Source organism: Numida meleagris, chromosome 2, assembly GCF_002078875.1.
Source record: "Numida meleagris isolate 19003 breed g44 Domestic line chromosome 2, NumMel1.0, whole genome shotgun sequence".
NCBI lineage: Eukaryota > Metazoa > Chordata > Aves > Galliformes > Numididae > Numida > Numida meleagris.
In genome coordinates, this window is record NC_034410.1 from 140,162,752 (window position 1) to 140,188,897 (window position 26,146).

Genomic DNA, 26,146 nt, shown 5'->3' on the forward strand with positions numbered 1-26,146 from the left:
AGCATACACCTTACAGCTGGTTCCATCTGGATGGGCCCACGGGCTGCTGCAGAAGCTGTCTGTCTCCTGTTTGATCTGTCAAAAGCCTGACGCTGTATAGAGCCACACTCAAAATATTTTTTTCTTTTGATTTACTTAATAGCTCTCTGCTAGTAAGTCTGCTCACAAACTGACTGTAACCCAGATTATGCATTCTCCAGAAACACAGCATGCAGTGGGAAGCTTGTGTTTCTTTTTTGCTAACTTGTGGGAACATGACTGTTATGTGAACATCACACCAGCACGAGTGTGATGATGCATTCTTGCCACTGCAACAAAGCTGGAAGCATCTATCCCTGCAAAGTGCTGAACCCAGGGAGGAACAATTCCAGGCACCAGGATGCACTGGAGGCCACGCAACTGGAAAGTAGTTTTGCAGAAAAGGACATGGGTGTCCAAGTAGACTCTTAAGTTGAGCATGAGCCAGCAGTGTGCTCTTACCACAAAGGCCAACACTATTCTCAGCTGTATCAGGCAAAGTGCTGCCAGCATGCTCAGTGAGGCAACGTTTCTGCTCTACTCAGCATTGGTGAGGCCACACCTGGAGTGCTGCATCCAGTGCTGGACTCCCCAGCACAGAAACATGGACATACTGGGCAGTCCAACTGAGGGCATGGGGTGAAGGAACTGGAGCGCCTCACCCGTAACAAGAGGCTGAGAGAGCTGGGACTGCTCAGCCTGGAGAGAAGGAAGCTCAGGGGGAATCTCAATAATATCTACAAATAACTGAACGGAGGGGGCGGAGGATGGAACCAGGCTCATTTCAGTGCCGGTCAGTGCCAAGACAAGAAACAACAGGCACAAACTGGAACGCAAGAGGCTCCTACTGAACACCATGAATCACTTCTATGCTGTGTAGGTACTGGAGTGCTGGCACAAGTTGTCTAGTGTCTATGGATTCTTCTCCTTGGAGATCTCCAGAAACCACCTGGACATGCTCGTGGGTTCCTGCCTGATTAAGGGGAGGGCCAGATAGGCCCAGAGGTCTCTGCCATCCTCAGCCATTCTTTGGTTCTGTGATCCTGAAGAAAAGGAAGGTGGAATTGCTGATTTGTCTCCAGAGATGGTTCCCAGAGCGCTGAAACAGCAGCACAGAACCCAAAAGCCATCCATAACTCCAGGCCAGTGCTCTTATCTCCCAGACAAAATAAACTGAGGCGATAAATACCACACCAAACACCACCAACGACTGCAAGCAAACCCTGAGCCCTCCTCCACTACAGCTGTCAATCACCGCTGCGCATGCGCGCACTACCATCCCTTTGTCTCCCTTCCTACTCCTTTCCCTGCCCGCGTCACGCGGCACTGGCTCTGCAGTCACGTGCCGGGGGCGGTGGCGGCATGGCGGCGCCGTGTCGTGCTTCGCGGGGCCGTCGCAGAGCGGTGACGCCGTGGCGGGGCGCGGGGAGGATGGGGCTCTGAGGGCGGCCACCGCGCCGGACACCCCGCGCCGCGCCGAGCGGGAGCAGCGGGTGCCGCGCCGGGGCTGCGGGCCGCCACAGACCCTGCCGCTGCCTTGAGAGTCGGAGAAGGCGGTAAGGAGCGCGGGGAGCGCGCGGGCAGCGGGGCGGGTGGCCCCGGGCTCCGGCCCCCTCTGGGAGGGCCCGGCCTGGCTCGGGGCTCCCGCGGCCCCCTCATGGTCTCCTGGCCTGGTCGGGCCGCTCCTGGAGCCTTGCCCGCGCCGGGCCTCGGTGGAATCCGGCGGGCTTCGCCTATCCGTGTTCTCCAGCGGGGCCCTGACCGGTGGGGGCCCACCCGTGCTCGGCGCCCCTTTGTGCCTGCCGTCCTTGGGAAGCAGCAGCGATCCCCTCGGGCCGACTCCCTCTCTGAGGCGGCTACCTGGGATCGTGCTGCTGGTTCGAACAGCGGAGCCCGGCTGAAAAACTGGGGTTCTGGTGCTGCTTCGCTGGTGGTCCGGGCGAGGGAGGCTTTGACCCTGCAGCCTGGCACCCTTCAGTGGGCGTGCAGTGGGAGCCCGCGGCCTCAGCAGCTGCTGTGTGCTCTGCGGTGGTGGAGGGAGCCGCTCACAGTCACGGTCATAATCGTAGTAAGACAGAAAAATAATTTTCTAGTAGTGACTGAATTACCAAAAAAATTAAAAGACAATCGTGAATGGAACGTATTTAGTGGTAAGAAGGAGACTCAACATTGCACAGAAAGGCTGAAGATGCCTTCCCCCCACCGCCTTTTTTTTCCCTTCTTTGTTTTTGATAGTTTCATCTAACTTGCCTTTTAGGCTATGTTTGTCTTTTCATTTATATTCCTTGTAATGTCTGATCTTCTTTTTTTTTTTTTTTTTGACATATTCAGTGTTTACTCTAGGTCACTCTAATAAGTGTGTTCCAAAAACATGTCAAGGATCTGCAGCGTAACATTTCAGAGATGAGCACAGGTTTTGTCTTTTTGAATTAGGCTTCAGGTTGATGACTGTTTTTTTTTTTTTTTGAGGGGGGGAGGGGAGGTGTGGTGGGGAGAAATAAAAAACATAGTTTTTTTGAATGCCTTGTTGGGGTCTTCACTACACCTCCGAAAGCCAAGCAATTGATAGAAAATCAGGAGAGCAACTTCATAACTGTTTCCAGCTTCTGGCATGTGTTTGCTGCCATTGACGTCTTTTAGACAACATTATGTGCTTTAATACAATTTTCTTTTTTTTTCCTCCAAAGGTAGTGAAAAAGAAAATATCAAGATGAGTAAAAAGCCTCCAAATCGTCCTGGAATCACATTTGAGATTGGTGCTCGTTTGGAGGCACTGGACTATTTACAAAAATGGTATGGAAGACCTTGTGTAGTATTTGCCAGCAACAAAATTATTTTGTGTATATCATATGCTTTGATGCCCAACTAAAAGTTTAGTACATCTGCTAATTGATTGTTTCTTGTAAGAGCTTTATAACTTTATGGATGCTTTTTTAAAAAAAACTTTCAAGGTTTAGGAAAGTACTTTCTCATCAGAAATCAAACAACACTTTTGTATGGGATCTTCTGTAGTTGGTTTTAGTTGCTTGTAAAGCCACAGTAATTAAAGAACGTTGCTAAAGTAGCGTGGAACATCAGTGTCATGCACAAGATAATCAGATGTGTTAATGTGGCGAACTTCTGTGACTAAAGACTACTTTTGTTTTAAGTTTGAAAGTATGCGAGCAGATTCTTCTGTTCTGTTACTGTACTTCATAGGATTGCAAAACTAATTCAAAAAAGGCAAACATCCTTAATCAGAGTTCATGGAGTAGGTAAGGCGTGGTTGCATCAAACAGCTGGAGGAGGAAAGTGCTTAGAACTGTGACTCTACTACCCAGCTGTTTTGTAATAGCCAAGAGTATAAAATGGGAACCTGTGGGCACAAGGACACCATTACACTGCATATATATGTTGTGAAAGGATTTCTTTGAAAGATAAATTCTTAGTCAAAATTTAATAAATGCAAGTAGGGTAGTTTCATGACATATGCTGGCCATGCTGTTTCAGTTTGAAAAAGGCCTGGTTTGTAGTTGTTGCATCTGTCCAGAAGCTTTTTCTTAGCTGCTAAGCATGACTGGTTAATGCTAGGGAAGTGTAAAAGCTTGTACCCACTGTTCTGATGGGTTTTTGGAGAATGACACATCCTAATGTACATGTAAATATCTGATCCTGCTAACTCCAAATTGTGTGATAAAGAAGACTATATTATTTCTGTAACTACTCCATGTCTGCATAAAAAAGCTTAACTGTTTTTTTTTTAGGGCTTTAAATACAGCCAAACAATTTTTTTACTAAACAGTCTATAGAGAAACGTAGGCTTTAAAGAACAGTTCTTATTTGTTGCTGTAGAAAGATTTCCAAATTACTGATTTTTTTTTAACTGAATGCTCAACAGCAACTGTAGCTGAGTGCTTGGTATTTTCAGGCAGAATAGGATTTATTCTAAATTTTCTAGGAACTGATTCACCATCTGGACTACTGGATAGAATAGGTCAAGTTTTATGTGTGTGAACAGTGATGCCATATATAGGAGTAGAAAGTTAATACTGAAATTTTGCAGTTGCAGAATACTGAAAACTGGACTCTTTTTCAAACGAAATAGTACTCGTGCACATAAGCAAAAAGCTTTTTAGAGAAGACCTACTGTCATGTTGTTATTAGGGTAACAGGCTCTTAGCTGTGTAACTGTTGCATAACGGGGTGGTGGATGCTTTTTAAGTGCTTTCTATATATGTACACTATAGGTATTCCTCTCATCTGCTTGCAGAAATAGAACATACCTCAAAGAAAATAAAGTTGCTTAGCATGTATGAAGTCCTTGTTTTTATAATAAAGCAAAAAATGTAGTATTACTTACTACAAGAACCAAAGTGAGAAAAGCATTTGCTCAAAAATAACATGTAAAAGGGGGTTTGTTCTTTTTTGAAGAAAGCCTACTGTTATATGGAGATCCAATGCTCACAAAATAATAATTTCTTGATTAACACTTAAAATAATTATAGAAGAGCATAATTATTAAAGTTGTGCATGAATTTTCCTTTCAGAGACGTTTCTACAGCATGTAAATGTTCAGCAATTGCTGAAATGTACCTAATGAAAACTGCTACTCTATTTGAATTACTTAAATTTTGGAGATATTGTGTGTCTTGACTATTTTATCGCTTTAAAAAAAAATTTCAGATGGTGTTTTGGGTTATGATGTTGTTTGGTATATAGGAGTACTGAGCAAAGGAAAGCATGGACAAACTGATGAGCAAAGGCAGGCTGTCAGTGAGAGTGTTTCTTTTTGATGTTGTTTTGCTTTATTTTGGAGGTGATCCCAATTGCTTCATTATGAACTAAAAAACATTGTGTTACAGAGGATGTGACCTGAGACAATGAATTTGTATCACTCGTTAAATTTTAACTCAGGTGAATTCATGATGAAATGCAGCTCTAAACAAAATCCACGTGATCCTCTGTCAGCAAGTAGTAAAGGAGGTGGGATTGACTGACAATAGAAAATTACTAGATAATCAGGGACCTGGAGCATACGACCCACAAGGGTGAGGTGAGTAAACTAGGGGTGCTCAGCTTGTATTATAGAAGTCTTCAGGAGACCAACCAGCCGTTGTTCAATACCTATACAGATGATCAAGAAATGTTAGCAAAGCTCTCTGCAGTAGTGTGTGGTGGGAGGAGAGAGACAACAGTACAACCTGAAATAAGGGTTTCAGGCTAGGTAGGTACAAGGAGAATGGTTTTCCTCACGAGGATAGGCTGTGGATCAGGCTGCCCAGAGAGGTTTGTGGAGTCTCCAAGGCTGGAGCTTCTAAAACTGGACTGGATAAAGCTTTGGGCAACCTGCTCTGATACCACCAGTGACCCTGCCTTCAGTTGGACTGGAAGTTTTCTGAGGTTTCTTTCAACTTGAATTATCCTGCAATCTCGTAAACACTGGTACACCTAGACAACAACCTATACCTCTCCCTTACAAAGCAAATGAAACAGCTAGAACTGTGTGTCTGAAACTATGTAACTGTGTGCCCATTTGTAAGAATGGTTCTTAGGCTGTTAGGTCCCATGAAGTAGTACACAGATGACAGATTTTCTTGTTGTTTTCTTGTGACTTCTGTGGCTTCAGCTCTTTATTGATTGTCCCATAAGTTGCAGGTATTCACTTCAAGACAGTTATTCTTCTGAGACCATAATGTTTGTTAATTGTGTGTTTAAAAAAAAAATTTAAAAATCTAAGCTATAAGTTACATACCAATGGAAGTACAAGTACATGGCTCTTAAAGATCTGGAATGGAAGAACTCGCTAAAATAAGTTAGTTAATAGAATAATAGCACTTTGACTTGGCATGTTTTATTTATTTTTTTCCAGTACCATAAAATCATAGACTCTTCTGAGTAGGAAGGGACCTTTAAAGGTCATCTAGTCCAACTCCTCTTAGTGCACAAGGACATCTACAGTTAGACTTGGTTGCTCAAAGCCTGGTCCAGGCTGACCTTGAATGTCTCCAAGGATGGGGCTTCCACCACCTCTCTGGGCAACCTATTCCAGTTTTTCTATCACAGGCAGCCCAGGATACGGTTTCTGGGCTGCGAGGACATGTTGTTGGCTCCTGTCCAGCTTGCCATCCATTGGTACCCCCAAGTCCTTTTCAGCTGAGCTGTGCTCAGTCCTGTCCCCCAGCTTATACTGATAGCAGAGGTTGCTGAGATCCAGGGGCAAGACCTTGCTCTTGGATTTATTGAAACTTGTGAGGTTCACCTGGGCTCACTGCTCAAGCCTGTCTAGGTCTCTCTGGATGGCGTGCTCTCCCTTGACTGACTGCACCACACAGCTTGGTGTCATCCACAAACTTGCTGAGGTGAACTCAGCCCTGCTGTCGATGTCATTGATGAAGATATTAAAGAGCACCAGTCCCAGTACTAACCCCTAAGGGACACCACTTGTCACTGTTCTCCGTCTGCACATTAAAAGCATTGACCACCACTCTCTGGCTACCTATCTTATATCCAGTTCCTTGTCCTTTGAACAGTCCACCAATCAAATCCATATCTTTTCAATACGAAGAGAAAGATGGTATAAGGGACCGTATCAAAGCCCTTTCTGAAGTCCAGGTAGATGGTATCAGTGGCTCTTCCTTGTTCATTGATGCAGTTACACCATCGTAAGAAGTGACAGGGTTGGTCAGGTGGGACCTGTCCTTGTTGAAGCCATACTGGATATCCTGTATTACCTTCCTCTTTTCCATATGTCTTATCATAGCTTCCAGGAGGATCTGCTCCCTGATCTTTTCTAGCACTGAGGTGAGGCTAACAGGTTGATAGTTCCCTGAGTCATCCTTTCTACCATTCTTAAGAGCGGGTGTGACATTACCTTTTTTCCAGTCACCAGGGACTTCACCTGATTGCCATGATTTTTCAAATATGGAGAGTAGCTTGACAACTACATCAGCTAATTCCCTCAGGACTCTGGGATGCATCTCTTCAGGACCGGTAGACTCACAGATATTCACATTCTTCAGGCAGTCACAAACCTGATCTTTCCTTACAGTGAGAGGGGCAGTGCTCCCCTAGTTCTCCTGAATGGGGAAGGATGTAAGAAAGAAGAACGTATGAAGGGAAGGTTCTTCCTTGTAATGCTTTGAGAAATGTTATTTTTTTGAACCTCACTTCAGATTTCAGTTGACTGGATTACCCAATGGTTGGTTATTTGAAAGAGCAGAAAACTCAACTTTATATTGCCGAAACATAGGGTAAAAGGTGGGGAGGTAGGAATAGGTTTTGCAGACTATTTAGATGCAGGAAGACTATTTGCAAAGAGGTCAGAATGGAGCACATTTACTGTTTTATCCTCTGTGAGACAGAAGGAAACATTTTTTTTATATACGATTATTGTAAAAACAGGAAGTATGTGTCTATTTCATGTCTTTCTTAGGTGCAAACTTTGACAAGTTGTATAGCATTTTTGCATATGTATTTACAGTTTGAAATCTCTATTTTCCCACCTCACATGGTAATTTGCTGTGCATTTGTCACTTTTGAAGGGTCAAATGTGAGGCAATATAAAAAAAGAAAAACATTGCAGTTGTGACTATTTATTGGTTGATTGGAAAAACAAAATTTCTGGAAATGAAATCTGGAAGTTTTCTCATTATTTCTTTCCTATTTGAGTGTTGGAATGTGTTTTTTGACCAGCGTTTCATGATTTAAGTTTTGTAACGTGTGCGTTTTGCAGATTCATAGAAATGTTGCAGAACTCCTACAAGTTGGTATCTCTGGAACTTGAGAGCGGAGAACATGCCATATTTAATCTTTGTGTGGAGTACTTGCTTGGAGTGAGTTGGTGGTACATGAGCATGTCTGGAGGGTTTTTGAGTCTTAGACATTATTATGCTTCAATACTGAAAGCATAGTGTTTCTGTTCCCCCTTGAAGTACTTCGTAATGTGGACTTGGAACTTTGACATTTAAGGAGCTTCTGTGTGTAGTTTCTTATGTTTTTGAGATGTACCTGTCTTCGTATTAATCTTTTTCTATAGAATAAATCTTAACATTACTCTTAGCTGTAATAAGATCTTTTCTGTATGTTACTAGAATTCTGAAAAAGCTAGTATTGAAGGTTTATGTTGCTGCCATTTTATCTTTTATTATCAGGAAGTGTATACTTGTATAGTTTTGCAGTTTTTAAAATTGTTTTTGGTAAAAGCACAAAAACTGTAATGCCAGAACATGGTTTCTGTGCAACATTTGCAATAGTAAATTCTGCAAGATGTATGCTTGTCTTTTCCACTGTGGCATTGGAGTTGTGAAATGTTACTGCTTATGCACAATTGTTTATACAATTGTGGTACATTATGTGGCTAAATGTAGTGGATATTGAGGGCAACATCTTGTTGCTAAATCTATACAATGTTATCTTGGTTGCCCAGTGATCAATGGCATGTAGCTTTGAGTGGTTCAGAGATTTGCAAAAACTTCCATCTCTGAGGTCTGGACTTCAGTGCGGGTTTTGGTTTTATTCAGCTTGTCACCATTGTCTTACCATACATTGAAGAAGGAGAGATTATTTGAGTAAAGACACCGTGTGAAATTATTATAAGTTTTAGCTGTCTGAAACCAGTATCATGGGTTTTGTTAGCAGTACCTGTTTTCCTCAAAGGGAAATGAACTTTGTGTTGGATTTGCCCTAGTGAGACTTCGTATTTTGCATCCTTTATTTTATTAACTAGTTCTAGCTTTATGCTCTTTTTATTCCCCAAATGTATCAGTCTTGAATCTTGCCATCTGAATTTTCCTCAAAACTCTCTTCACTTTTGTATATTTGTCTCTAAGCTATATTTTGTATTTCGCTTTCTCTTCTGACTCAGTTTTCTTTTTCCAGGACAGTATACAATCTTCTCATTTTTCTTTTCTGTTTACTTCTACGTGCAGTTCTTGAAATGTTTGATTGTACTGCTGATGACCAGTTAAACCTACTGTAGCAAGAGGAATGCTGTAGGACAGTGCCATAACAACTGAAGTATTACTGTGTAGATGCCTAGAAAAAGAATTCAATTTTCTAGCTGAATTTCCTAAAATAACCATAGGTTTATATCACCTTCTTTCTCACATTTGATAAAACAGAGATTTCTGGTGTAGTGAGAGAACACCTTTGCTTTTGTCTTCCATTTCACTTCTACAGCTTCAGTGCTTCTGTGCTTCAGCTCTCATTTTTTGATTGCTTCAAAGTCCTTCTTCAGGGTTTTTCTATTAAATACTTCCTTATGTAATCTTTTACTTCTGTTTGGAACTCTTTCAGGTAATGTTGTTACTCAAACATTTCCTGTAGTAACTATAAATGTACTTCAAAAATTTTTTGGAGCCAGGCTCTTTTCAGTGGTGCTCAGCCAAGACAAGAATCGGTGGGCACAAAATGGAGCACAGGAAGTTCCGTCTGACCATCAGGAAGCAATTCAGTGCTGTGCAGGTCACTGAGCCCTGCTACAGGTTGCCCAGAGGCTGTAAAGTCTCCTTGGAGAACTCCAAAAGCCGCCTGGACGTGGTCCTTGGCACCCTGCTCTGGGTGTCCCTGCTCAAGCGAGGGTTGGACCAGATGCACCCAGATGTCCCTGCTACCTTTTCTTTGCTGTTCTTCCTACTTGTTCTGACACATCCTGTCTAGTTACTTGAAGTCTGAAATCATAGAACTTGGGAAGTTAAAGAAAGTAATAACATAATGTCTAATAAATCTCCTTAGCATTGAAGCCTGGAGACTTAAGAAGAAATGATGGTCAGTGACAGGGAAAGCCATTTCTTGGCTGCTTTTATCTTCTTGAAGCCATGTTCAAAGTTAAACCAGAATCCTGGTTACCTGGTTACCATGATGAAATCATTAAAGCAAAATGACATTGTTTTTTTGACCTATGAATTTTGCTTTCTGTCTTGGTACAACATATTAGTTTCACTCTTTTATTGTTATCAACCTACTTTAGAAGTGAAAGGAGGCTGATCATGTTGCTCCTCTAAAAAAGTCCAGTGGAATTCTTATCATTGAAAAGATTTTTTAGTAGGTTGGAAAATGCGTCTGCAGTTTGAGGCTGAAATGTTGGCTTTTTTTAAGCTGGATGAAAATAAGTTAGGAACGTGGAGAATTGGCTATGAAAATACTTTGTTTCTGAAATGTATGGATGATACAAATGAAATAAGGCATTTGACTCTTCATGTGTTCTGGTCCAAGAATGAGATGTGGCTGAAGTTGGTGCAGTAAAAACCTAGAAAATCAGTAGCGCTCATAGTGTTTTCAATTTTGAATGTTGAATGCCATTATGGCTATTCAGTTACTCATTAGGACTGGAAATCGATTGCTCAAACTCTGTACTTTTATTATTCCTCAGTGGTGACATGTTGTTTGAAAAACAGGTTATCTCTTAACAGAAGTGGAAGACAGCTGTTTTTTCTCTGTGACCTTTCTTTTAATGCATATTACCTTTAGGCCATCCCTATCTTCCTCTGTTCTTCCATTATATTAATTGTTTGGACATGAGAATTATTTTTAGTTTAAGTATGTTACCCAGATCATAAACTCTGGAGAAAATATGATATACTAATTCAGGGATTCTTTGCACTTTCAAATTCATTTCAGTATTCTTGTTACATGTAGGAGGAATGGATTTCTGTTTCATTCCAATTTTCTTGGCATTTCATGTAGTGGAAATGGATCTAATGAGTTTTGATTGAGAAAGTATAAAAGTTTGTGACTTGCTGCCCTGCTACAATTTTGTGCAATAAATCACTTTGGTAAAACAGATTCAATAGCACTTGCAGAAGTTAAAGAAATTTGCCATTTTTTCCTTAAAACATTCTCAAATTTAATGGTTCCTGAAATACAAAGTTGTTAGAATCTACGTTGCATCTGCCACAGCCAAATCTAGATGCCTAAGACTTGGGATGGTTGTCCTGATTTGTTCTGCAGAGTGCATACTACTGTGTTTGCTGAGAGGAAAATCCATGGCTTAATTAAGTGACATACATATTTTAAAGCATGTGCGCTTACAAAATGATGATTGCCAAAAAAAAGAAGTCTGTGAGTCAGATTTAATGGCAGTGAAATCACTGAAACTGATCCATAAATTAATAAGTGACTTAGATTAAGTAAGAATGTTCTGTTGACCTCTGGGTTTGCTTAGTTGCTCAGATTTGTCTGAAATCCATGAAATGGTTTAATGAAGTATTTCATTTATTAAAATGAATGAATGTGCTTTTAAAATAATTTTATGTTCTGCCTATTCTCACACAAACTGAAAGTGTTACAGGTTTTTGCTTCAAATGAACACAGGTTTTAAAACTGTTAAAACACAAACTCGTAAAACACATGAGCTCATTTCAGGCAGCCGTAGTCTGAGAGTTTCCGACTTGCATCCTATGATAAAGCTGATGGCATCACTGATGTGTATAGATGACTCTTAAATAGTAGGATAACATGTAGTTTAGTATCTTGATCATTTTTCAGACTTGGAGATTGCTCAATACAAGGTGTTAGTATAACTTTTTCAGTGGTCATGTAAGTGTTGTTGTATGCAAAACAAACAAACCCAAAGCACTAAACTTTTGAATATCAGTTTATGTTTATTGTTCAAGGTATCCATCTCGTATTGAGAAGATAGATTATGAAGAGGGGAAGATGCTGGTCCACTTTGAACGTTGGAGTCATCGCTATGACGAGTGGATATACTGGGACAGCAACAGGTTGCGACCCTTGGAGCGACCAGCGTTAAGGAAAGAAGGACTGAAAGACGATGAAGAATTTGTCGTAAGTAGAACATCTATTTTGGTTATCACTCCTTTGGTAAACTGTCTTATTTGGTTTCCTGCATTAAATCCCTCTAGGATGTAACGTTTAAGTCTTTGTAGGAAAAAGTCTAAATGCTTAAAATATTAATAACTACGTTTTTTTAAAATAGGATTTTAAGCCTGGAGAAGAAGTCCTAGCTCGTTGGACAGATTGTCGATATTACCCTGCGAAGATTGAAGCAATTAATAAAGAGGGTATGTATTCATGTATGGTTCATCGGTAAGGACTTTTTGCATATACGAAGCTATTGGTGTAATCAACTTAAAACAAAAAAAAACAACAGCCACAAAACAAAAACCCATGCAAACAAACAAAAAATCCATACATATAAAGTTTTCCTTATTGCCTCTGTGTGCTGTTGAAAATGTTTCTGTTCTGTCAAATTTAGTAAGAGTCTTGCCTTTTATCTGTCTGAAATTAGAGTATTGAAATTTATCCTCAAAGGTAAAATGCTGAATATCTGCTCAGCAATGGAAGTATATCATTTTTACAGTTATGAATATAGTGCACTTATTGTTGATGGGACTACCATCACTGGATTTAAATTCTCTTAGTTGTTTGAGGAAGGAATCTTTCAAAAATACAAATGATTGAAGAAAAAATAACAAAAACACAACAGTAAAAGAACAACGTAATTTAGACGCAGTGCTTCTTAGTGGGTAATATTTTTACTGAACTCAAATAGAAGTAAAAAACCTTTCTGTAGTTTAAAACAAATGAGAATTTGATTGTGAATTGTTTCCTTATTGTATTAATCTAAATACTGTATAATACTTTCAATGAATTATGAATAAAAGTGTCATGGCAGCATAAATGTGGTTGAAACTATCAAAGCGGACAAAGATTGACAAATATAAAAGCAAGATTTCATTAGGGCTGTCTCTTACTTTCCTTCAAAATTCTTGATTCTGCTTGTAGGTAACATCTTGTTACTTTGTTCATATTGCCTACAGAATATTTTGATAAGACTTTCATTGTAATGAGTTGTTTGTTTCTTAACTACTAATAGTAATTACATGAATCTTATTCTAGGAACGTTCACAGTACAATTCTATGATGGTGTCATTCGATGTCTTAAGAGGATGCATATCAAATCTATGCCTGAGGATGCAAAAGGGCAGGTAATAATATTAGCTATCTTTTTTTAAATTTCATATTGATTTTTTTGTATCTTGAGATGGTGGAAATGTTATTCAGGACAACTAGTTTCAGATTGCAGTCTTTATTCTAGGTCGTGCACTGCCTTGCTTCACCAGTTTTGTGGATGATACTCTAGAACGTGCTGCTCAAGTAGTCCCGCCTTTATCTGAGATGTCTAGCTGCTGTACACACCATTGCTGGCTTATCTGTTCCCAGAGTTTTGTCTTGCAGAGTTCATAAAAGCAGAGACATCCAGAGACTTTTTCCTTTGTCATATGGCCTTTCAGGAAAAAGCTCTAGCTTATTGGTAGTTTGTGCTGGTGATTTTTCATTTACTTATTTCTACCCTCTTGTTTGCTACAGTGGTAGATTTTTTTTCCCACATGTTCTTATTAACATGACTGTTTAGTGGGTTTTTCTCCCCTGCATCAGAACTTATGGAGCTTAAGACAGATAAATAGTTATCTCTGATCAGTAGAGATGCTGAGTAGAAGTGGAGAAAGGCTGTGAAGTAGAGGGTATGTTTTAGTCACTAGACATATATTTACTTGCAAAGGAAAAACAACATTTAACACTGTTACGTGCTTTCAGTGGAAACGCTATTGTGTTTATCGTGCGTGGTAACTGTAGTTAGTGAGGAAATCACTGAAACTATTTGAGACTGGGATACAAATAAAGTAAATGATGATTCTTATTTGTTCCCAGTTTTCTTCAGAATATTCATTTTAACTTGATGAACAAAATTCAGTATTTCATAATTTCTGTTGCACCTGTCTGCATTTTGTTCAAGTGATAAAGCAGATGGACTGGCCTGAGAACATTTCTGTATTTCTGGCCTCTGTGTTGCAGTTGGCTGTATACTTACGTTGATCATCTGTGGAAAGAGCATTAAACCATTGTGCAGGCAACACCTGCAGTATTTAAACAACCTTTCCATAACAATTCCACTAAAATCATAGTCGCACTATCGATATTTTCTTGCTGTGTTGTTACAGTAATTCTTTTGACCCCCTCCCCCCCCATGTAATACTTAAAACAGTATTTTCAGTTTAATGTTAAGTTAGGAAGCTAGAATATTTCATTTTCCTTTGTAAAAAGGCAAACTTGGGTAATGTGGTTGTAACTGAACTGTTATAGTCCTTCTGAGACAATGTCATCAAATCCCTTACGCTGTCCTACACTTTATCCAGGGAGCTGTCAAGTGTCTAGTCCAGAGTTAACTACTCTTAGCCAAGAGACAGAGTGTCAGTCTCATCTGAGTGGCTGAATACAGGTAGATTCAATTAAGACTTAAGAAAAATAAATCGGCCAAATTTACACATGAGATGGATTTAAAATTTTTAAGGCAGTCTTGCAGGAAGAACAACACAAGTAACCTTTCTACAATGCTGATTGATCCTGATTGATCCTAGTCTTAGTGTTTTTGTTCTTCAAAATTATAAGGAGGTACAAAGCTGTAGATTTCAAAGGCAAAAATAATGATTAACATTCACTGCATCTTTATGCTATGGCAGAACTGTTCCTTTTAAAATACTTCTGTAGTTTTAAAGAAGGTAAATATAACCTAAGATTTTCTTTCAGAGTCAGTTATCTGAAACTGAGTTTTAACTAGGCCTCGAACTCACATGAATGTTTCTGATTTTTCCGTTACTTACTCTGAGATCTCGTTTACTGGAAATCATTTAAGTTGAAAAAAAAATATTTAAAAAAATCAGTGTTATAATGTGATTTGGCAGATTCAACACTTAGTGCTATGGCTTTTCTGTCTTTTTCCAAAAAAAATTTCACTTCGACGGATGAGTGTACAGTTAAAATACTTCTTTAAGATCTAGCACATGAGCAAATTGAACGTATGTAAGATTTTTTTTTTAATGGATGTATTAACCATGCAGAATTTAAATTGGACAGTGAAAAAGATAGGGACTAGTTAATTCTTCGCAAATGAATAAAAATCTGTTTTTATTTAACTATTGTTCTTAAATATTTTGATTCATTGTCTAACTAAAAGGAAGTGTGTGACAGAATTTATTTGACCAGAACAGGAGCAGTGATTATCCCCTCCAGAGGCAAATGCCTATTTCAGTACATATATTTTTTCAGTAGTTTTAAGGTTGTTGGCAATAACGGCAGTATACTACTTTCAAAAGCAAGCAATAGAGCTTTATTTGAGTTTAGTATGTCTTTAAGAGACTTCAAATACTAATACTCAACTTCCATTTCTGAGTTACAGCAGAAATGTGTTTGTACAAGACTTAGCTGTGAGGGTGGAAATACATCTTTAAGAAGAGTGGATAATACTTGTGTAGCTCAATACAATGAGATCATGCATTAGGTTCCTCTGCAGAGAAACTCAGATTTATTGAAATCAGTAGTAAAGAGAGAAAATTAAGATGGGGATATTTAGGCTGCCCTTGTGAGAGCACATATGAAGTATTCAGATAACTTACTTTTTCTGTTTCATGTTTTTTTTTGTTTTATCTTCGATGTAATTAGGCGCGCGAGAGGGAGCAGATAGCGCCGGAGCTGAGATTAGTGACGGAAGTCGAACCAAAAGAAGTGAGTTTTGAGGAGGGTTTTGAAGGAGAGGGAGGGGACTTGGCACACAGGAAGAGGAAGCTGAGGAAAAAGCATGGATTTACACTTGGGACACAGGAAAAAAGAAGATGGCAGGGGACAATGTGAGCAGAGATGTAGGTGGGACAGACTGTTTAGTATTTGAAAGGTGAGGGTAAGGAATCCAGTCTTGCTTTGGAATCAGCCAGCCATTAGGTTGATGGTGTTTTATGTATGTGTATGTATGAATGTGTGGGAATTTGGAATTGTGATGTGTCAGGAGAGGAAAAACAGCTGAATCTGTAGGGCTGTAGAGAAGCAAAGAGATTCTTGTTGTAGGTAGGTGAAGGAAGAATGATGTATGTGAACTGTTACTGGCGCAAGGGTTGGGTTTTAGGATTGATCCTATTCTTGTGTTCCTGCTTCTGTGGGCTTAAGATTATGCAAGGGAATACTTTAAAATGTAAGTATTTTAACCAATTGGTGTACAAGGCTGTTGGGTAATTTCTGCTAACATATTTATTGATTGTGCTATTTCCTGTGCTTTAATTTAGTGAATCTAATCAGCACAATGGCAGTTTTTTCTCAGCAGTGATTAAATATTGTTCTGTCTTCTAACTACAGTGTCCCAATATCTCTCTCCTGCCAATTTCTCTCAGCTTATTTGAAAGATGAATCTTAAAATAAAAAGGAAGGGAATATAGCTTCTTAAAACAGTAAATGAATGAGGAAATGTTATGTTGAGTGATAAGCTATGGGGAAAAGGGAAATCAACTGCATATGAAATCAATACATTCACAAAACCGTAGCCAGTAAAGTGACAAAGTCAGGTGTTGTAGTAGGCAAAACACTAGGGATAAGTAAAGGAAACTTATCTTAAGAGGAGTGTGTTTACTTTATTCATTTATAATGTATTTATATTTGGATCCTTGGTTTGGGTATACTGAATGCATCAGGAACAAGTTCTGCTGTTAAGGTTTGGTGGCTAGTTTATCTGATATCTAAGATATGTAATGTTACACTTTTGTGATTGACAGAGTAGATACATTCCTGCAGTCCGGAGGCAGATCTCAGAATTCACCCTGCTACAAACTCCCACTGTTTTTCTCCTGGTTTTTTTGCTAGAATTTTTTCTGAAAATTCTGAAACAGACACAAACACATCTTTTTGAAGAAAGAATTACTGTGCTCTTCAAAAAAATATAGTCACCTTACCATCTCAGATATTTTAGTAGTTCTTATAGGTGCAACTCAGCTGTAGTTCAACATTAAAAAGCAAAACAAAACAGGAATTACCTATGTGTCTTTAGTGCTTATGTGTTGACAGCAGAGAAAAAATAGTAATCCATCTGCTGAGCTTCAGCCAACTCAAAATCACAAAATCAATGAGGTTGGAGGGGACTTTCTGAGATCACATTGTCCACACCCAACTCAAGGTATTCCTCATTGAGTTTAATTTTTAAATGTTATCTTAGAAAAAATAAATATTACCATGATTAATCTTTCTTCTTCGGCTTCTGAAAGCTTAACCTTTGTTTGCTTTGTACTTATGTGTCCTGCCACTCTTTGTAAGCTCCATGCTTTAAAGAAAATAACCAAAAAATGAAATAAACGATAATCCTTTATGTTGCGCTAGAACAGCTACTATCAAAACATGTTACTTAGTACTGTGTGGTCCTCGAGGCTTTGGAACATTTCTGATTTCAGGGTGCTTTAGCTTGACTGGAAATGAAAAAGCTTTCTGGAAGCTATTTTAGTGCAGGTTGTAGTTTCTTTACTTCCCACTTGCTTCGTAAGATCAAAGCTCCAGCCATTTTACTGACCCACTTCATCCCTTGGCCAGAATATAGGACTCCGCTCAGGTCGTGTAACTCCTCACGAGGACAAATAGCTCAGTCGTGGGGTTTTTGTGTCCTGTTGGATAGACAAGGCTCTGGGTGGACTTGAGCTGATGTGTGTTCTCTTTTTGATTGGCCAAAAAGAGGTATGTGTGTTTTTGATGCTGTGGCTGCCATTGTCACCAAATGGTTACGGTAGCTGCCTTTTGTGCAAGCACTGCCAAAGCACTTCCAAACTTCTGCTATGAGCTAGACTGAGTGTGTGCATTTTGCATTGATAGTTGGGATATGAAACACTGTTTTAGTGGAATCAAACTGCTTATGTGTCTGCGTAGCGTGACACAACGTGCGTAACATGTGAAACAGTGATCTAAACATACATAGCTATGGAGAAGGAAAAAAATAACACAAAATTAATACTTTTTGTGTTATGCTCTCATACATCAAAGAAGACAAATCTCAGTAGAACAGAAATTTAGGAATTTAATTTGTGATGAGCGGGAGAAAAGTTGCATTTGAAACAAGACTTAAAATTTAGAAAAGTAAAGGTATTTTAGGTACCTCATATTAACATGGAAACACTTTAGGGTAAAATACAGTTTATTTACAGTTAGAAAAAAAAGTTTTGCTATTTGTAAAACACTTCAAAAAAAAAAAAAAAGATCTTTTTTTTGCATTAGCTAGTGCAAATCTGAAAATGCTTTTGTAGCCCAATTGCCATGTAGTAAATTCTTAATGTTCAAAATGTGTTCAGGTGCATGATTCTTAATGGTGGAGGGGGAGCATTGCTACTGAGTTTTATGTCCCCTGTAATTTATCCATAAAAAAATTCTTTACCTTGATATTAGAATATTTGAAAAAAATACTTTAAGAAGGATAAACATAAAAATTTGCAGATTGATTCCCTGACACTCAAGGGGCATAAAGCAGGAGTGTATTCACTTCAGACTAATGGAAGGAGCTTTGTTCAGCCTTACAGTACTCTCTGTTGATTGTAGGGTGACTGCACCTTCATCTATACGCTGAAAAGTGTATGAATTTGAACTGTAGATATTGCTGTTCACTCATTGGGCATTTTTGCATGGTCAAATAAGACATTATCCAAAATAGTACTTTTTATTACATTTAATTGCAGATTCTAATGGTCAGTTATAGTATAGAGCACTTTATTGAAATTATTGAATGAAATTTATGAAATGTAACTGTAGACAGTGCTCTGTATTACTCTAGAAACACAATACAATTAGAAAAGATTTGTCCTAGATTTATCAGTTTAACTTGGGAAGAACTCAGTCCAGTCATTGAGCTGGCTGGACTGTGCTTTTAGTTGATATTGCTTTTGAGTAATGGATACATTTGAGCAACTGTGGAATTTGTGTATTTCATACCCACAGGGATAAGAAAAGGGTCAGTGTTCTACATTTCTAAAGCTCTGATACACAAAATAGGTAGCAGAGAATGCCTACAGCCAGTATTCTATATGAAATGTTTTTCTGAAGGTGTTTTGCTTTTTATCCTTGTGATGTGCAGATAATACTTCAGATTTATTTAGGCAAGTTGGGAAACTCTTTACCCCTCCTTGAGTACTCGCCATAAAAATACATTTGTATGTTGATGATTCCTTCAAAATAAAGTTGCAATGGGTTTATAAGTACTTTCTATTTAAGTATCAGATGCTTTTCAATACTTACTTACCATTTTTTCCTTTTTGGAGGATTGGATAGCTTTGGTCAAAGCTGCTGCTGCAGCAGCAGCCAAGAACAAAGCAGGAACTAAACCTAGAACCAGCGCAAACAGCAATAAAGATAAAGAGGAAAGAAAATGGCTTAAAGTTCCTTCAAAAAAGGAAGAAACATCAACCTCTACAATCATGCAGGAAGTCCAAAAAAAGGAAGAGGAGCCTACATCTAGTGATACATTTGGTAAAAACAGATTATTTAAAAGATAAAGTAGATTTATTTTTGCACTATTTAGTTAGAATTCATGTTGTTAATTTTGCAATTAAGTGATCACTAGCATTTCCAGAGGAATATGTCTCATTTGCTAATATGATAACAATTATGATACTGAACATTTATCAGTTAGGAAACATCTTCTATCAGTCAAAACTTAGTTGTATAAGCACTTATTACTTATGCAAAAGTTCTGACCACCTATAACAAGAACATAGTGTGAGTTCTTAAATGGCTTCACTGTACACTCTGGTTCATATTCCTGAATCTTCTGTTACTTGTGAGAAAATCCACAGTATTGTATTAAGGAAAAAAAATATTTCCAATGTGAATGCTATATTCTAACCTGTGATTAGTTGAAACTATTTCTGGGTTGATAAGAATATGTCCTAATAATTTTTGACAGCTGCATTTCTCACAACTACCCTGGAAGAGGATAGATTTAGACTAGATATCAGGAAGATATTCTTTACAGTAAGGGTGGTGAGACACTGGAACAGGTTGCCCATGGAGGTTGTGGATGCTCCCTCCCTGGAAGCTTTCAAGGCCAGGCTGGTTGAGGATTTGAGCAACCTGGTCTAGAGGGAGATGCCTCTGCCTATAGCAGAGAGGTTGGAACTAGATGATCTTAAAAATCCCTTCCAACCCAAACCATTCTATGGTGGTAATGAGTAAAAATTTTAAATTTTGAGGTAATCGTCATCTAATGAGTCAGTGCATAATACTAAACCTTTAGAATGTGTCAGTTTCATTTTTAATAACAGTAAAGATTCTTAATTCTGATATGCTAATATCAGTTTAGAAATATTAAAATATTTTGTGTTTTGTTGCATGTTTATGAAATGTGAATTTGAGATTTCTCTTCTGTTTAATAGTAGGATTTCCTATAGTGGATGTTCCAAAGATGGCCTTTGTGCAGGCAGAGAGCACATTATCACACAAGAGGAAAAGTAATCTAGGCAACTCATTTCAGGCAAAGAGAGCTCGTCTTAACAAGATCACTGGTAAAACTTCTTTGTTGTTGATGTTGGTTGTTCTGTTGTTCTTATGCCTATGTACGTTGTTCTAAAGTAGATGCACAAAACCACATTCATCTGGCAGGTATTCACTGCAGTCTCTTACTTGTTTGGAGTTTTAAAGGAATTTATATTAAAAAAAAAATTATCTACCTTGATCATGGATTGAAATCAAATTATTATTATTGATAATTGTTCTTATTAGAAGTTGAAAAATGTACTTTATTCTGAAATTCAAAGGAAATTAACTTAAACATGGAAAAAAGTATAACAGTTTGTGTACCTCTTTCCCTAAACGTTTGAATAAGCAAAATATATTTCGAGTATTGATCCTTTTACTGTTTACTGTTTGGGATACGGTAATATCTTTGTGGGGAAGCAGAAAAGTAACAAACTCGGTGAAAAAAATTGCCCTTGGACAGATGGCAAAATAGAAATTCATTCTACTCCTTGTTCTAGTAAATAGTGTGAAATCTAACAAGCCATAGTATGCTACAGATATTTTTTTTTTGCTAGTAGTTACAGCAAATTCTTTTTATATAGAGAGTCCTACTTAGAGAAATAAGGCAAAAATATCCTGATTTATTAAACTGAGTTAATTGTTTTTCAGACTTCTTTTGGTTCATGCACCTTTCACAGGTCAGCCACCGAGGACAGTCAGTTTTCTTATAAGTATGGTTCTGTTTCAGTATGAAGAAGTAAATAAATGGCCCAGTATGTTGTATTGTGTGAGGGATATGGTCTTTGGAATATCCTTTCCCAGAAGGCCTCCTATTTACTGCTGAATTTAGTTAATGGGTGTTTGATTGATCAGCCTCATTTCTATTCTCCTGACCATACTGTGTGTACATTCAGCAACGTCCCAGTTTAATTGCTGCCTTGAGAAGTAAAACGCTAGGCTTATCAGGGCATTGTAAATATATATCATTAGTATGAATTGCTTCCCAATAGCCTTTGAAATGTTATTGGCAGAAGATTGCAAAACATGCTGAAAAACCATTATCTCTAGAAATGATATTTTTCAGTGCCAGTGGATTTTCCTTTTCGAGGGAACATTGTGAGAAAAATGGCAGTGGAATGGACTCATGCAGACTGAACTAAATAATTGGAACACATTATGTTGCTGTCTTTGACTTTATTACTGTTCTAACAAACAGTTCCTGTTTGTCTCCATGAAATCATACTCTTAGTTGAGAATGTTACCGTTCAGTGAAAGTGAATTAATTATTTAAGTACAGGATAAAATTCCTCATGCTTTGTGGTTACACTTTGTAACTGTTCTCCAGTTGGCACTCCTCTGCAGCTCATGCAGAACTGTTTTCTGTGTTGCATACAACAGAGCATTTTGAAAATGTAACTACTGATGATCAAATTTTCTTTTGCCTACATGCTTCTTTTTTTTTCCGGAATATTTGTATATTGTCGTTTGTCTCTGTCTTTAGTTTCTGATTTGAAGGAAGGTTGAGGGTTATACTTTTGTGTATCGATCAAAAAGGCTACGAAAGAATCATAAAATAATGTAGCTGATAGGAAAACATTGATTTATGCGGTGGCTTATGACTGCTCTGATGAAATAGAGCAAGTGATTTGGTTGTGGGTGGCTGTTTGAAGGGAGCTCTTCTGAACTGAAATTCCATAATCAGTATTTGTTGCAGAAGGTTCCTAAAAGTCTGCCAGTAGGGCTGCATCTGGTGTTCTTTGTTCACCACTTAACAAAACGAAGTTGCTCCCTACGCTTTTTCTTCCACTACTGAGGCAAATTGCATTTCTCAAAAATGAAGAATGTCTTCTGCTAAGCAGGTATTAGTGCCTTTTTCTAATTTGATTTTGCTTCTGTTGGAATGCTTCCTTCCACATCCCTTGCTACTGAATTGATACCTGAAAGAGCATCTGCAATAAATTTATAGAACAAAACTCTTCAATTTCACTATGCCACCCCTTACTTCTTTTGTTGTATGTGTTGTCACTGACCACAGATGTTGAATCTGTAGTTTTCTTGCTGAGGAAAAAAAACAAAGTTGGTGGAGTTGTTTTGTCTTTGTAGGCATGGTGATTGGTTAGATGCCTAGTGGGGTTGGGAAGAATGAAGTAAGAAAGGATATTTGTTCATAGCACAGGTCTGACAATTTAAGTTAGTTTCATGGCTTTACTTGCTGGGTGCTGAGCATCTAGCTATAAATAAAAAGTGAACTCAGATATTTGTGTTGTTTGTGTTTGTTTTTTTTACAAATAATTTTCATTGAAATTCAGATCACTGTTCAGTATTTTAAATTCTATTTCACTTACTTTTGAAGATTGTTTCTTTCTTTATATTCTAGCTTAATAGTTATCAATATAAAGAACATTTCTAATCCTGTAATCTGGTTTAAACAATCAGATTTGAGTTTCAAAGGTTTATTTAAGTTCATGAATTTTTAAATTTTTATGAAGCCTATTGTCAAATTAAAATCTTACCTACTGATATTAGAAATATATCTTAATCAAATATAAATGCCAGAAGTGCCTACTATTCCTGTGGAACACAGGAAAGAAACCTCATGTGACCAGAGAAACTGCTGAGTATTTCATGTTTCAGTGTCCTACACATCTCCTGAGAGCCCTGGCTTCGCTAATGTATAATTTCTTGGCTGTTGTATATTGTAAATTATTTTTGAGCATATTTATTTTTTCATGGAGTGCAATAGGAATTTCCTATGGATCTTTCAGCTCAAGTATGAGGACTTAAACTTTCCACTCCCTATATTGATGATGATCCTTGGGATTATAATAACAAATTCTATTTATTTATGGGTTGTGTTTTTTTTTTCCCAGGTTTTATCATTTTTACTTTGTCCTATGACGTACCTAGATGCTCCTCATATTTAGATAATTGAAGTTATCTTGTAAAGTAGAACTGCAGCTACTGCTGTATTCTTAATCAGCAACCAGATATATTGCTAAGAATTTTTCTCACATTTGTGTTACCTTCTCTTTTACAGTTTGTTTGTTTGTTCTGTGAATGAGATATCATATTCTGACTGATTTGTTTCCAATTTGGTCACTTGGGAGCTGTGCTGCTGAGAATTCATTTGGAAACTGAATCCATTATTCTATTTTGTCTAAAAAAGGTTCCTATGCATTTATAAGAGTTAAGAAGAGGTAATACAAATTTTGATGAAATTTCTTAAGGACCGGAAAGGAGAGAGATATTGGAGAATTATAAATTATTTTTATTTTCAAAAGTTTATGTAAGTAACATAGGTTTGGTTTTAAAGTCTGAGTGTTTGGGCTTTACGTGGATGGTGAGGCGTTATTTTGCAGTTGACTGCTTGCTTCTCAGCTTGTTAATGGAAGTGCCAGAGAAATACCTCTTGTGAAAGGTCAACATCGTGGGAGTGTCCCTTTGCTGTTTTCTTCTTATTGAGGGTGTTTAGCTTTGTGTTGAGCTATTTCAGAGATAATTATGTTGTAGATACCAGCAGACTATATTACTTGGCTTATAATTTTGCTCTGTTTTCCATAAATCGTTGTTGCAAGGTTCTAACTAAAATCTCTGCAATCTTTCTCCTAAGGTTTATTGGCATCCAAAGCTGTTGTTGCAGATGGTGCTGAAAAAAAGGAAGGCAACAAAGAAACAGCTCCAGTCCTGGAGCAGGTATGAAATGGTAGAGTTTGATTCTTTTGCAAGGTTCCCACTGAAGTGTGCCGTGGAGATGTGGTACCTACAACATAAAATTTGCCCCTTCAGATATAATAGGGAACTAAAAATTTATCTTATGTTTACATGTCTGGCAGAGCCAGAAGTATGGAATTTAATTGTCTCAAAATGCAGCGTTAACTTGAATTTTAGTAATGAGATTTTTGTTGCAGAAAAATGAAAGAAAAAAATGAAGTCTCTGTGCAGGAAATGCTAGGAGACTAGCGTCCTAAGGTTCAGTTTTCAACTGGAACCGTGACCATGACTGGCTTAGGAGAAGGCCCTTACACAAATTTAATTTGTGTTTGAAACAGGGTTTTTGACATCAAGTAGAACTTCTTATATAAGAAGTTTATTTTATATTGTAAGAATTTGATGTTGTAGGCTTGTATGTGTTTTATGAACTGCTCAATGAGCCATACGTTTTGCAAGGGTGTGTATTTTAATAAATACAAAAAAGAAAATTTTAAATAATATTAAGGGTCTGATTTTTAAGCCTGCATATTTGCAGGACCTGAAAGCTGCCATTTTATCTTTGGATTATTCCATTCTGACTCTGAGTTGTGCATTATCTTGCATATTAAAAGGGCTGAATGCCTAAACATTCAGCCCTTTTAATATTGGTAAAACAAGCTAAGGATGAATGGTAGTATTCATTCAGGATATCTTTGCTTTCCAATCATTTAAATCAGAGCCTTAATGTAGTTTTAATACAACTTTTTTGTATTCATTTTCATTCTTTAGAAGCAACATTTGAGTAAAATAGCTTTGCTGCCCGCACTTCCTAAAAAAGCACTTCTGTTCTTAAGCTCTGGCACATTCTAAACAGTCCCTGCCCAAACCTTTACTTGATATTTTGGTTGTACTGTTTTTTTAGAGCTGATACATAATTGCATTGCTATGTTTTGTGTTTTTTTTTCCATTGATGCTGCATTGGATGCGAGTTTTGTCAATGGCACATGATTTTCTGTTTTTAATGCTGTCGCTGTAATGGCTGTGTAAGCCACTACAGTGTCAATGCACTGATTGATATTTTGCATAAAGGTTTACAGTGTATTGACCTGACATTCCATTTCTCAATTTTTGCATATTAAAGATGGTATGATTTTTTTTTTGCTACTGTGTGTGATATTTTCAATGTGCAAAAAACTGTGAAATGGCTTACAGCATGTGGTTTTCGGAAGAAGCATTACAATGTAAATCTTACCATGCAGAAATCCCATAAGATGAATGGGACTTTGTGGTTTACATAGACTGTGTATGCAACAGTATAAACTACAATGCGTATTTACTAAAAGAAATTTCTTACATCTTTGACATGGTAACACAACTTTTCTTGTTTTATTGATCAGATGAAGGGGAAAAAAGATGTCTCTGTCATTGTTTACATGCTAGCGGTCTGAAAAAATTCTTTTTGGGGAAATACTGTTTAAGCTCTTTTAAAGAGGCATCGAAAATCCCAAACTGTCATTATTCTTTCCCTTCTAACTAAAAAGAGAAACCTGACACACTTTTAAATGACTGAGGGGAGGGAAATTTGAGCTTAAAGCTTTTTTTTTTTTTTTTGCTAAGATCTGGCCCAAATTCAAATCAAAATGGCCAATTTATAAGTCTCCCCAAAAGATTTTTGGATGGCAAAGCTGACACTCCTTAATTAGAGGTGTTTTGTCTGCTACTGCTATAAAATTCAATGGATCAAATATCTTGTAGGTTTTTTTTAATACTGTAACACAGAACATGGTAGAAGTATTCAGGCTGATAGCCGCAAACTTACTTTGTTGAAGTATATTTTATTTATATTTATATATATATATTTTAGTTTACAATTGTCTTAAGCCCACAACCTCAGACAATTAGTTGCAGATACAGTAGTTTATTTAACTGTGTTAGGGTGACATGTTATATTTCCTTTTGGCCAATAATGCTTAGATGAGTAACATTAATTCATTAAGGTTTTTAATGTTAATTTGTCCTGTTAAGAGGTTAAGCACCTTATCAAAATATTTAATTTTTTTAACCTTGTTTAAATAACTTTGTAATTTGAAAGTAATGGATGCTGTAGTAATGTCTTTCACATCTGTGAAGATGAACAATAAAATTGTTTATTTACAAGTTATGACTCTAATTAATTTCTGGTAATACCTCTCAT

General features: G+C 37.7%; 1 protein-coding gene across 8 annotated transcripts in view; it reads left to right on the forward strand.

The window, feature by feature from the left end:
- The window catches only part of PHF20L1 (PHD finger protein 20 like 1), a 52,251-nt gene continuing 27,385 nt past the window's right edge, over nt 1,281-26,146 (forward strand). The window contains exons 1-9 of one of the 8 annotated variants that reach the window (XM_021386538.1): nt 1,281-1,574; nt 2,706-2,811; nt 11,610-11,781; nt 11,933-12,017; nt 12,856-12,944; nt 15,457-15,519; nt 19,068-19,275; nt 20,184-20,309; nt 23,873-23,955. In XM_021386538.1, coding sequence (XP_021242213.1) covers nt 2,729-2,811; nt 11,610-11,781; nt 11,933-12,017; nt 12,856-12,944; nt 15,457-15,519; nt 19,068-19,275; nt 20,184-20,309; nt 23,873-23,955 — 909 coding nt within the window. In that variant the 5' untranslated portion in view covers nt 1,281-1,574; nt 2,706-2,728. Of the gene's footprint in view, nt 1,575-2,705; nt 2,812-11,609; nt 11,782-11,932; nt 12,018-12,855; nt 12,945-15,456; nt 15,520-19,067; nt 19,276-20,180; nt 20,310-23,872; nt 23,956-26,146 lie in introns of all 8 variants that reach the window. The other 7 variants (XM_021386537.1, XM_021386544.1, XM_021386543.1 and 4 more) reach the window with 7 other exon arrangements.